The sequence below is a fragment of the Myotis lucifugus genome, unplaced genomic scaffold, assembly GCF_000147115.1.
Source record: "Myotis lucifugus unplaced genomic scaffold, Myoluc2.0 scaffold_110, whole genome shotgun sequence".
Lineage (NCBI taxonomy): Eukaryota > Metazoa > Chordata > Mammalia > Chiroptera > Vespertilionidae > Myotis > Myotis lucifugus.
Genome location: NW_005871158.1, coordinates 960,320 through 973,874, shown reverse-complemented (window position 1 = coordinate 973,874; position 13,555 = coordinate 960,320). Strand labels below are relative to the sequence as shown.

Here is a 13,555-nt window from a genome sequence, read left to right as displayed (position 1 = left end):
AAGACCTATTCTTTCCCATTTTGCTGCATATCTCTGCTCACCCATGAAGATGCTTGTGCATTTGTGGCAACATGGATTGGCTGATTAGTTATCTCAATACATATTTATTGAGTGCTGCCACCATTCTAAGTGCCAAGGACCCAGTTATAAATTAAAAGAAAAATTTCCCGCCTGGCCAGTGTTGCCCAATGGTTATCAACCTATGAACAAGGAGGTCACAGTTCCATTCCTGGTCAGGGCACATGCCCGGGTTGCAGGCTCAATCCCCAGTAGGAAACGTGCAGGAAGCAGCCAATCAGTGATTTTTTTCTCATCATCAATGTTTCTCCCTTCTCCCTTCCTCTCTCTGAAATCAATAAAAACATATTTTAAAAAAATAACCCCAGAGAGTAACTTAGTGAGCAGGTAGGTACAGGTGAGAGCAGAACTGGAATTACATTTGTTACTATATGTAGTCAGTATCCACAAACAAGTGATTAATCCTAATGAAATGTAGGGAAACATTTGTAACCAGAGAAAGAAAGCTGTTCAGCACTTTCGTTTTTCTTACTCAAAATCCCATTCTTGGAAGGCTGCCTCTCCAGGCTCCTGGCAGGCGCATGTTGGGAAGAGACCAGGTTAGAATGAAGCACTGCCTCCTGTTACTTCCAGCAATAATCCCACCACCTCTGGCCACACTTCCTCCTCCGCTGTTCCGGGGTGTGGGAAGAGCTGGGGGCATTTAGGATCTCCGGAGCAGAAGGGTCTCCCTGAGGTCCGTACGACATGTTTGTTATGTGCCGTGTCTCTAGATCTGGCTTCTTGGCCATCTGTATTTTTTATTTGTTTGGAAACCAGTGTTGTCCGACAGACGTAAGTAGGTCATTCCTGAATTGTAACTGCTTTTCAATAATCTGTAAGACTCCTAGGGACAAGAATTGTGCCCCTTTTGTTCATAACTGCATCTTCCCCTCCTCGCATGGGTGTCTGGCACACAGTAAGCACTCAACATATATTAGGTGGATAAATAATGCATCATGAAAATGAAGTCTCACAAGCTTATAAAAATTAAACAGATGACACAAAGCAAAATAAAGTAGCTGGACACATCTGTTTTTTTAAACAAAGTTCTGTATTTAGAGACATATACTTCCCAGAGAAAAATAACGGGTAACAGTCATTCTTCCAGCCAGCTCATTTTTTTGAGCCTCTTCCTTGTGCCATGCACTGTGCTGGCTGGAGACAGGAACAAAGAAAACAATATCCCTTCTGGAAAGCGAGGCCCAGAGCACAGAGTGAAGAGAGAAAGAGCATGGCTTATCTGTGTGTAGAGGAAGAGAGGGTCAAGGAAACCCAGGAATGCTTCCTAGAATTGCTGAATCTAAGGTGGCTTTAAAAAAAAAAAATCCCAATATCTCCAAACGAAACATTTAGAGTTCAAACCCCACACCCAACTACTTTGATCTAGACTGATGATTCTCAGTTGGGCAGAATTTTGCCTCCCAGGGGACATCCGTCAATGACTGTCATGACGGCGTGTGCCACTGGAATCTATTACGTAGAGAACTCAGATGTTGCCGAACATCCTCTAAGGCACAGAAGAGGCCCCCACAACCAAGTCTCCAACCCAAATATTAACAGGCCAAGATGGAGAATCCCTGATTGAGAATGAGAGAATTAGCAAGTACCATGCAAATAAAACACAAATACATCATTTAGTCAAAGTTTCTCTAATGCAATTAATGTGACAACAGAAATCATTTAATTAGCTGCTTCAAATGTAAGTCAATTAGGTACAAATAATAAATCAATTAGTTTTTTGTGATAAATCTGAGTACTCAAATCTCATGATATATACAATTCAAATATTTATATTAATCTGTCATATGACTAGCATTGCTTGATTAGAATTAGAACATGGCTCGATTAGAATCCCAAAATTAAGAATGTTATACTTAAAAAAGAAATCGTGGGTTCTTTTATAGCTTTCGGCTTCTAAGATGGAAAAGGCCTAGCCAATTCCTTCTGAGTTTAAAATTACATTACACAGTCATATGTTCAGCATCTTTTAGCTGGCTACATTTGCTCCCTATGGGAAGTTTATGTCTTGTAAAAGGAGTTTCATGCAGAATACAAATCGGGGGTATTACATGAATATCTCTTGAGGACACTGAGTTGTGCAAACAGCATCACTTTATCTGACGTAGTAGCTTTGGATTGGTCTGCCAGTTCACCCTGGAGTTGTCTGGAATTACAGATCAGGGACAAGGCTGTCATACCCCAGCTGCTGCAGAAAGCTACTGGAAGAAAGGGAGATTTATGAGTGTTTTGGTTATACTGAACCAAGCATACAGGAGCTATGCAACAGGGAGCCTGGTGGCTCTAAATTGTAGGCATTATGCAAAAGGATAATGCAGGCGTGGGTGTCGAGGGAGTCCTCCCGGAGCAATAGGACATCTTTACAAACTCTCTAAAGAATAAAGTTAACAGTTATTAAAGAACACCACCCTGCTGTTGCTAGCGCTGAACTTTCTATCACAGGAAGAGATGCAGGGGATTTTCAAGAAAACATCTGTCATTTAACAGTGACAGTGACCTCAGTGCTGACAAGCAATTCAAATCCCAGTTGAGGGGAGTTCTGTGAGTTCTGTAACTCTTTGTCGAGGCTGAGCTTGGAGCTCCAAGATGAGCAGGTTATTAATATCCTCGTCAGTTGAGGATCGCCAACGCCAAAGGAAAAAGTTATTGGGAATAACTATAATTGGTTCTGTGAGGTGAGACATTTTTTATTTATTTCCTTATGATTATCAAGTCGTGATTTTGTTCATTTTGACCAAAGTCCTGGGAAAACTTTATAGAGCAATGAGTAGCTGTAAGGTAATCTACAAAACAAGTTATGAAAGATCAAAAATAGGTTAAAATGAATTTGGAAAAAAAAACCTAAATTTTCTGTGTTAATTTCACATAAGGACTTCCCAAGACAATACATCCTTTTCTCTTTTATTGCTAATCAAAAATAAATAAATTAGCTGTGATATTCAGGTAACAGTAGGAAAACTAAAACAAATTCTGAGAGCCAAGTAAGCATTCAGGACAGTGCTAGGCGTTTACACAGACTCATTTAATTTTTGTAGCAGTGTGCAAGGACAGTAACATGATCTTCATTTTGTAGATGAAAAAACAGGCTTTTCTTCATTTAAACGTTTTTCCCAAGAGGGACAAAACTAGAAAATGCTACATCTGGGATAGGGATAGGGAACAGCAGGGCAGCAAGATCTGCTGCCACAAGGAATTACATTTTTATTTGTGTCAGACACACGAATATTCAAATTCATCACTTGAAAGAGAAAGCATTAATACTGTGAGTTGATCGTCAGCTCCCCTGAGCTCCATGCCCACGTGTCCCTTTCCTGACTGGCTATCACCATCTCACTGTCCCACAGGCAATACCATTTCCACATGCCGAGAGATGCACCACCTTCACCAAAACTGGCTCCACTGCTGTTTCTCCTACTCAAGGATCAGTGCCAGCACCCACCTGGCTGCAAAGAAATGTGGTCTGGGAGGAAATCCACAGTAACTGTTAGCAGTGCTAGTATCTGGTGGTGGGATTCTAGGTGTTTTTAATTTCATTCCTTATCCTATATTTTCCAGATCCTTTTAAAATATTTATAAGCATGATGTATGATTATATCCTTATTGTTTAAAGACAAAAATCAGAAAGATTAAAAAGTCACCATTTTCCCAAGGCTATTTCCCTCCTCACTTGTAAACACTGTCTTTCAGACTTTTTATTTTGTACTAGTGGCCTGGTGCATGGATTCGTGCATATTGAAAGGAATTAGAAAGTGGCTGGCAAAGCAGGACTGGGCAAGATGGGCTGGACACACCCTGGAGCCAACCTCCCGCGGTCCCTCCCTGACCGGCCACACCTGGATGGCACCAGGGCTCAAAGGGAATCTGCGGAGTGAACAGGGTCCCTCCAGCAGGTGGGGTCCCTCAGCCTGGCCTGCGGGGATAGGGCCAAAACTGGCAGTCCGACATCCCCCGAGGGTTCCCGGAGTGCAAGAGGGCACTCTGCAAAGTTGCTGTCACTCAGCAGCTCCTGCATTGAGCATCTGCCCCCTGGTGGTCAGTGCACATCATACCTACCAACCGCTTAGCTTTTTATATATACTAATAAACATAAGTATATGGGGTGGGCAAAGTAGGTTTACAATTGTAATACAAACAAATAATACAATAATACTACAAGAATAGTGTTTTGCATATTCATAACTGTAAAGCTACTCTGCATTTATCGTATGCATTTCTATACAAATAGTTTGGAATTTATTTAGTTACATATACATATATAATTTTCCTAAGTAAAACTTTAAAACGTACATTCTACTGTAAGTAGCCTTTTTCCTTTTCACAATATATCTTAGGATATTTTCATGTCAAAGCATAAAGATCTCTCATTCTCCCTAATAGCTACAGCAGTGATGGCGAACCTTTGACACACATGTCAGAGGTGACATGCGAACTCATTTTTTTGGTTGATTTTTCTTTGTTAAATGGAATTTAAATATATAAAATAAATATCAAAAATATAAGTCTTTTACTGTGGTTGCAAATATCAAAAAATTTCTATATGTGACACGGCACCAGAGTTAAGTTAGGGTTTTTCAAAATGCTGACACGCCGAGCTCAAAAGGTTCACCATCACTGGGCTAGAGTATTCAATTGTTATGACTATACATAATTTATTCCCCTTATGGCTGAATATTTAGGCTGATTCCAATTTCTCATTATTACAAATAATGCTGGGAAGACCATTCTTATAGATGCACCCTGTCTCAGCAATTCGTAGACACTTCACGCCTGCCCCCACATTTTACTACCTTTGGGTTGGAAAGCATCTTACAATTGATGGCACCTTACCATTGCTGTTGGCCACGGGGTATTCGTTGCGTAAAAATCGTTTTTTGACTTCTGGTAATAGTAAAAAAGCATTAGTCTCAATACATTTTAGATTAGATGAAATGAAGTATCTTTGCATTCATGTGTATTTCAGGCATTTGTGATTTCAGGCAAATGAATAGTTGTTTATAGGAGAGATCAGATAGTATGTGCATTTTAAATTTTGCTACTTACTTCCAAATTGCCCTCCAAATAAGATGAAACCATTTGTTCAGCCATTCACCATCTGGTAGAGGGCCTATTTTCCTCACCAACAGTGGCTATTATAAATCTCTGAATATTTATCAATGTAATAATTGATATGCTGAAGTTCTTTATTAACTTAATCTTTTGTGTCATATATACGTACTGCAAATGTCTCCTCCCCTCTCAACTTTGCTCAGGGTCTTTCACCCTGCAGTCGTTTTATGTTCCAAATGTGTCGCTATTTTTCCTTAGGTCTCATTTTGGGGGTTTATATCTTTTTAAAAATACATTTTTATTGACTTCAGAGAGGGAGAGGGAGATATAAACAGCAATGATGAGAGAGAATCACTGATCCCCTGCCTCCTGTGCGCCCCCTACCAGGAACCGAGCCCATAACCCGGGCATGTGCCCTGACCGGGAATCAAACTGTGACCTCCTGGTTCATAGGTTGATGTTCCACCACTGAGCCACGCCTTGGGTTTATATCTTGCTTAGGAAAACCTGCACCCCAACATTATGATTTTCCTACATTTTAGCACTTATGTACTTTGGTCTTTTTAACCGTTCTCTTTAATCCACTTGAAATGTATCTTTGTGTATAGTGTGACATGGGCAGGTACCCCCAGTGTGGCTATTCTGTCTCCAATTCATTCACAGGCTACTTCTTTACCCATCATTTAAAACTGTATCTTTATCATATACCATATATCTACATATTATTATTCATTTCCTTTGTTTCATTGATTTTTTGATACAGTATTTCTAGTAAGAAACATAGTCAAATTTTCCTCATTGTTCTTTTTAGTTTTTCTTGGTTACTTTGCATATGAATTTCTGAGTCACTTGAATGGCATATGTGGCTAATAGTACCCTAATATCCATTTCCCCCTTTCCTTTAATCCAGTGGTTCTCAACCTTCTGGCCCTTTAAAACAGTTCCTCATGTTGTGACCCCCAACCATAAAATTATTTTCGTTGCTACTTCATAACTGTAATTTTGCTACTGTTATGAATCGTAAATATGATATACAGGATGGTCTTAGGCGACCCCTGTGAAAGGGTCGTTCGACCGCCAAAGGGGTCTCGACCCACAGGTTGAGTGTTGGGGGCCAGATGTAAGCTGGCAAGGTCCTTGCACCTGTAGGGGCTAGCAAGGCTGGGATTCTTACCCACACAGTTTTCCCAGACTTGTTTGGATGGCGTTTATCAGTAGAATAAGAGCAATATTTGTAGAATGAGATCAGCCTTTCATAGCTTACCAAGAAGTCTGTAACTTTTTACTGAGATATGCTGTACTGAGAACTTGTCCTTCTGCTGTGTCTCTCCCTTAGAGATTAAGAGGAACAAAGAATACATTCCTCTGGACAGACCTCCTATTCAGTGTGTTGTGTATAAATAGTATTGTGCGGCTAATAAAGTTGCTTCAGTTCATCAAGAGAACTGGGGTCCTCCCGATCCCGCTTTCCTGTCTTTCTTTCTTTTCTCAATTCCCACCTCCCTGCCTCAGCCCGGTTCAACCCTGTCAGGCTGGCCCTGACAGATCTGGCGCCCAAAGGACCCCTGCTTTTTAGCTGGAAACACGGGCAGAGAATAAATACAAATCCCAGCCTTCTTGGCAGAACAGAAGTGTTCATGTTTTAAGCAATGGGATTAACATAGATACGTAGGTACAATTTCGGACAACTGTTCTCAAAGTTAAGGTGTGTGACCGTTATTCTCTTCCTGTCCATTGACCAGAAGAAACAGGCTCACTGGAGATCAAAGGTTTGGAAGCCAGGAGCATCTGTTTCTGATACCTAGAAGGGCACCACCAACCCTAGATTGCCCTCCTGAATTTTTATGAGACACTTCAATCTTATGTAAGCTACTGTTAGTTTTAACTTGCTCTCACAGCCAACATTAATTCTAAGTAACAAAATCCCATTGGAATTGGAATTTATAAATTCATTTTAAGGTAATTGATGTCTGGACAAAACAGTTTTTATAAACAGGAACACAGGATATTTTAGCTATTTATTCAGGCGTTTTATAACCTTCATTAAAATGTAGGGGTTTTTTTTCCATAGGGATTTGTGCTTTCCCCACTCACTCTTAAGAGAGCATATAGTTCTTCACGCAACAAATACCCCGTGGCCAACAGCAATGGTAAGGTGCCATCAATTGTAAAATACATTCCAACCCAAAGATAGTAAAATGTGGGGGCAGGCGGGAAGTGTCTAAGAATTGCTGAGAGCATATAGATTTTTATTGCAAATGGGAATTTTTAAATCACATTTCTAATTGTCTGATACCGGTCTATAGAAAGCTGAAAACTTGTATGTTAAATTCTTAAACAAAAATACCTCTTATCAGAGCTAATAGTTTTCCAATTGATTCTCTCGAATGTACTGCCTCCACAATCATACTGCCTAAAATAATGGCTGTGTTGTATCTCCCTAATATTTCTATTTCTTTGGGTTAAGTGACTGTTGTATAGCCAAAAGGCTTGCTCTGACTTGAATGTGGACATTTACTGAACATTTTTGGTAGATATCCTTAGCCAAGTTTCTATTCCTAGCCTGACAAAATTGAAATCTGAAATGTTAAATTTTAGAAAATGTTTTTCCAGCATCTATCAAGATTATCACATGATGTTTTTCTAATGTAAAAAGTTATAGTAATAGATTTCCAAGTGTACTGAGTTACATTAATTGTGTTCTTTGAGCAAACCCTACTTTGTCGTGACAATTCTTTTGGATTGTTTGCTAATGTTCTTTCAATGATTTACATTTGTTCCTGAGATATGTCTGTAGTTACCTTTGATGGACAATATTTTAAAATAAGGGGTATGCTAGCCTCAGAGACCAAAGTGAGAGGTATTTCAGGTTTCTGTATAACCTGGAACAACTTAATTAAAATAGTTCTCTCAAAATTTCATAAATTTTTATTTTGTTTAAACACAAGCATTCTAAGAACATGTTTTCTTTTATATACTGATTAGAGTTTTATTGGTGTATTGCTATCCACTTGTTAATTTCTAGCTTATTGGTAACAGGATGCAGCCTGTATTTCTGTGGTTTACATCATGGTCATTTTCATATCTGAAAAGAAATAAATACTCTATTAAAATTTGTTAATTGTATGATTCAAAACCAGTGTCCTCAATTTTGAACTCTTCATCTGATAATTTCTGAAAGAGGTATGTTCAAATACTGAGCTCTGATTGCAAATGTGTGCCTTTCTTCTTGTTCACATTTTCATTACATAGTTTGGTGTCATATTATGTAGTTTTGAGTTAATTTCTGAGTCCTCCATGTGTCTGAATTGCTAAAATGCCTTTATTTTGTGCCCTCACTCTTAAAATTATAGTTTGACTCAACATAATTCCAAATTCAAAACTATTTTCGCTCATAACTTTAAAAATAGTATCTTCTAGCATCCCAATGTACCGATGACAAGTCTAAGATCATTGTCACTCTTCCCCTTATAAGCACATTGCTTTTTAGACATTTTAAGATTTTTCTTTTTATCCTGGGTTTACAGAAACTTCGTCAGAATTTATCTTTAAGTGTATGTCTCCTTTTTTATTTTTCCTCAGTACTCAAGCCTTTTAATATGATGTCAGTCTTTCATCAGAATAATTTTGTCCCTATTACTTAATTTATCTTCTTCACTTTTTTGTGTGTTCTCATCTTCTGGAACTCATATATACACAAACAATACATTCACTCATTCCTCAAAAACATTATTGAGCACCATGCACCTGACATATGTAGGTCGTCAATGGTGAATTCGCTATACATGTGGTTCCTAAACTGAAGTTTCATTTTAAATGGATGGCATTTACCTGGATCTTCTGTCTTTTAAATTTTCTCATACTTTCTGTTTGGCCTTATATTCTTTTAAGATTCTGAAAGTATCCCTCAGCTCAAAATGCTAAGTCAGTAATTTTGTTTTTGGACATGTTTTATTCAACAATTGGCCTAAAGTATTTTTATTTTATCAACTATTTTTTTTATTACCAAGATATGAACACAGTAACCTCTAAAATCTCTTTGAAGATATGGTTTATACTATATGAGGATAACATGTAAAACTAATTATTGTAATTATGACTAATTATTATTACATATAATACTAATTATCCTTACTCGAAAAGTTCTCTTTTTTTCCTGCCTCGTTTCCCAGGAATTATTTAAGTTCACTGCCTATCTTTCATGTGGCTCTTTTCCTTAATGTTTGTTGCTTCTGGGTTGCCTGTCTCTATTGGTAAATGAGAACCTTAGGGATCAGCAAACTTTTTCTGTAAAGGGCCAGTTAGTATCTTAGGCTTTGACATGCACATTAGGAATCTGTCACATATTCTTTGTTTTTTACAACCCTTTAAAAATATAAAATCCGTACAAAAACAGGCAGTGGGAAGTATGCAGATGGTAGTCAGCCAATTACTAGATTTTTCAATACTGTTTCCTGAAGTTTTTCTCAGCTTGAGTGAAATTCACTAGCAGATTTTGATCACAAGGACCATCATTTTAAGTGTATGAGGAAAGAAGGAAGAGCAGTCAGTATGAAAAATGGGAACTAGACAGCCACCAGGTTTTTCTTTGCCTGCTTTCCAAGCATTAGGAATCGAAGCTCCTTATAGTACCCACAAGACACCTGCGGCATTGCAACACTTCGATAGCCCCCCATACATGCTTTGGGAAACTACTATATCAGGAGTCTCACTCTATTTGGCAAACAACAAGCTGTGTTATGGCTTTAGCTTAGAGGAATACTATGGACCAACAACTCCGAGCCAGGGACTGACATAACTATTCAGTCCTTAAAATGTGGCTTATCAAACTGCAGCCACCACTCTCATTGCTCCTCTAACATGGAAAAAATTCCTTAATTTCAGCTGCTTGCACCTGTGGTCCTCTCTGTTTGACTAAGATCTGGTTCCTTGGTTTATATCTTCTAGAAATGCCTCACAGCACCCTTGTTGTCTTTCTACTGTGGTTAAGAATTTGCCTTCATTGCTATAATTTTCTCATTGTATGTCTTCTGTGATTTTAACAGAACTTTAGATTCATGGCTTGAATCCAGTATGCCCTTCTGATCTAGAACTCGCCACAATCCTCATTAAGCCCCTGTAGTTCCCTTCCACACTCCGTCATCAGGAGGCCATCTCCTGTCACCATCAACACTACCTCACCTGACCACTAATATACAACCTTTTTAGAAAAAAATTTAAACAAAAACCAGAAAAACCAGAAGAAAGGGAAATGAAATTGGAGAGACTAGTATGACACTTTCCAGAAAGGCCTTAAAGAGTGCAGCGCAGACTGAATCCACCACTGCCAAGACTGCCCTCCAGCCGTGCAGGCTCCCTGACTGCACACCAAACAAAGACCCACTAACAGACCCAGCTACAGGGCTGTAACTCTCAAAGACAAACTGCAGATTTATGACATGAACTGTAACTGCCACATGGACCAAAGCACTGTCAGCATGACTACATGCCATCTTATGTCCATCAGCAGAACTACGATGAATATCAAACTGTAATCAAAAGTTTTGTCATTAAGGCCTCTGAATGTGCACTCAAAAAATGGTTAAAGGGGTAAATTTCACATATCCATAAAAAGTCCATATTCAAAATAAAAATCTGGTAAGCAAAGCAAATGTTAAATAATGTAAGTCTGATAATAACGAGATAACCTCTACAATAACAATAATCTTGTCAATAAAAACAGAATTCTCAAATACATTTGAACATGCACTACATCATGTGCCTTTGTAGTTTTTTCTGTATGTCCATGGCTTTGGTATACACATTTCTGTAGATATTTTCAGTTATTCTACCTCATTATTAAAAAGGATTAGAGGTTTTTAAGTGATTATATTATACTATTATAAATCACAGTAGATATAAAATATAAATAAGTATATTTTATAATAATGTGATTATAGATATATATATAGTCATGTTATAGTCAAACCCTGGAAACTAGAAACCACTGTCTCCTGACGCAAGATGTAAATTCGTATGTTTAAGGGGACAGGCAGTTAATACAAATAAGACGGAGATGCCCTGGTTGCGGGCTCCATCCCCAATAGGGGGCATGCATGAGGCAGCCAATCGATGCTTCACATTAATGATTCTGTATCTCCCTTTCTCAAATCAATAAAAACTTATAAAAAACTTTTTAAATCTATTTAAAAGCTTTAACTGTATGCAAAGAGAGAAATTATCTGTGAAATTCTACAAATGCCCAATTATCCATTTAATGCCTTGAAATTAGTTAATCCACCCATGTCTTGATCCATTCGGTGCCTCAAATTTTGAGAAACTAATTTCCTTGAAAGAGAGCCCCTCTCAGAAGATGCCAGAGTAAAGATCCAAAGAGAGAGCACTGTTTTTCAGTGATATAAATGGTCACTTGAAAACAGATCACCTATCAATCTCATCTTCTCTTTTAGAGTATACTAGAGGCCTGATGCACGAAATTCATGCAAGGGGCTCGGCCCTCACAGCCCTGGCTTCGTCCAGAAGTCATCTGGAAGGTCATTCGGCTGTCCGGTCTAATTAGCATATTACCCTTTTATTATTAGAGTATATAAGCATATGGCTTACAAAAAGTAAAAAGAGGAGAGAAATATTCAAAAGAATTAATTCTTTTCTTTAAAAACTGATAGTTTGCTTCTTGGTTCTTCAACCAAATACTGACATTACAAAATAACTAACACAATTATAAAATATTACTTGTATGCAAATGTATTTTCAAAAAGATTTCAAGATTTGACACAGGCACCAAGAAATGAAATTAATTAAAGCAAGTATAAATAGGTAAGTTATAGACTGACCTCTACTTGAAATATTAGAAAATATTTAGTAATACATTTTAAAATATGATTGAGGTAAATTTTTTCTATAATTCAAGTCTTCTCAATCATCTTAAAATACCTGTGAGCTGAACTCATGCATTAGGCAAATCCTGATTTTAAATATTCATCTAATTGCTGAACTGTTTCATGTAAAATTGCTAATCCAGGTAGAGTTTTTGTAAAAAACATTTTATTACTACAAAGGGAAACATGGTCACAAAAAGCCTTGAAGCGTATCTTAACGCAAATTACTATTCAATGTTCAATGCAGTAAAAAAATACACAGAGCACAAAATACTTGCCCAATAATCTCTTCCAGGGTAAGTATTCAAAACATTAATGCACACTTGAATATATACTCCCAAGAGCAGCATTTAAGTTCAAATGATTAGAATAGATATACTAACAATACATATCTGTTATCCTAACACCAATAAAGTAATAAAAATTAAGCTTACAAATTATACAAACAATTTATTGAATCTAAGTTGGGTAACTATAAAAACTAAACTAATACCTTCATTTTATTTAAACGAATGCCAAACATTTAAAAATTATATAAAATAAAAATTTAATGTGTGGAATGCATGCAACATGGGTGTTAACTCTCTTATTTTAAACTATTAAAATTCTTACCCTTTTCCACATTAGGACAGAAATTTAAAGCTTCTTTTATATCTAATACCTTATATTTAATTTTCTTCTGGTTGGTCAGCAGGAAGGCTTACATGCTCTTCCTTTGCTGCTTCTTCCTCTCCTTCCCCCACTCCCGTTCCTTCCCCGACTCCCGTTCCTTCCCCCGTCCCCTCTATGTCCCCCACTCCCTCTATTCCTTCACCTTCTCCTGCTTCCTCTACCCCCACCACTTCCTCTGCTTCCCCTACACGCTCTGCTTCCTCTACACCCTCTACTTCCTCTACTCCCTCCACTTCCCCTACTCCCTCCACTTCCCCCACTTCCTCCTCTTCTTCCTCTTCTTCCTCCTCTTCAATATGTTCACCAATCTTTTCTTCCTCCTCTTCATCTCCTTCTATTTGCTGATCTTGAGACTGATCTTGAATTTTAAAAGGATTCTCACCCTAAAAACATAAGAAATAGCTTTTAAAATCAGCACATTTTATATCAGTGAAATTTTTATATGCGCTATCATCAAAATATTTTCAAAGCTTTTTATTTTAACACTAGAGGCCCAGTGCACAAATTCATGCATGGGTGGGGTCTGGCCAGCCCGGCCCCAATCAGGATGGATCGGGGCTAGGCCTGTCGGGAGGAGGAGACAGCAGGAGGTTGGCTGGCCAGCCCGCCCCAATCAGGCCTGATCAGGGCTGACCAGCCGTGGGGAGGGGCCATGGCAATTGGCCAGTGGGCCCCACTCCCGATTGGGGTGAGGGGCTGATTGGGGGCGGGGACAGCCATGGGGAGCTGTGGGCAATTGGCCAGCGGGCCCCGCCCCCAAATGGGGTGAGGGGGCCAATTGGGGGCCAGCGGCCTGGGGAAGGGGCCATGGGTGGTTGGCCGGCCAGCCCTGCTGCTGATCAGAGCGGGGGAGCCGGTCATGGCGGAGCTAGTTGGGGGGA

General features: G+C 38.7%; 1 protein-coding gene across 2 annotated transcripts in view; it reads right to left on the bottom strand.

Moving 5' to 3' along the window:
* Nucleotides 1–1,092: 1,092 nt before the first annotated feature.
* Nucleotides 1,093–13,555, bottom strand: part of LOC102432442 (DBIRD complex subunit ZNF326) — a 51,161-nt gene continuing 38,698 nt past the window's right edge. Inside the window, exon 4 of one of the 2 annotated variants that reach the window (XM_023757633.1) lies at nt 1,093–2,276. In XM_023757633.1, the coding sequence (XP_023613401.1) occupies nt 2,101–2,276 (176 nt within the window). In that variant the 3' untranslated portion in view covers nt 1,093–2,100. Of the gene's footprint in view, nt 2,280–13,555 lie in introns of both variants that reach the window. The other variant, XM_023757634.1, reaches the window with a different exon arrangement.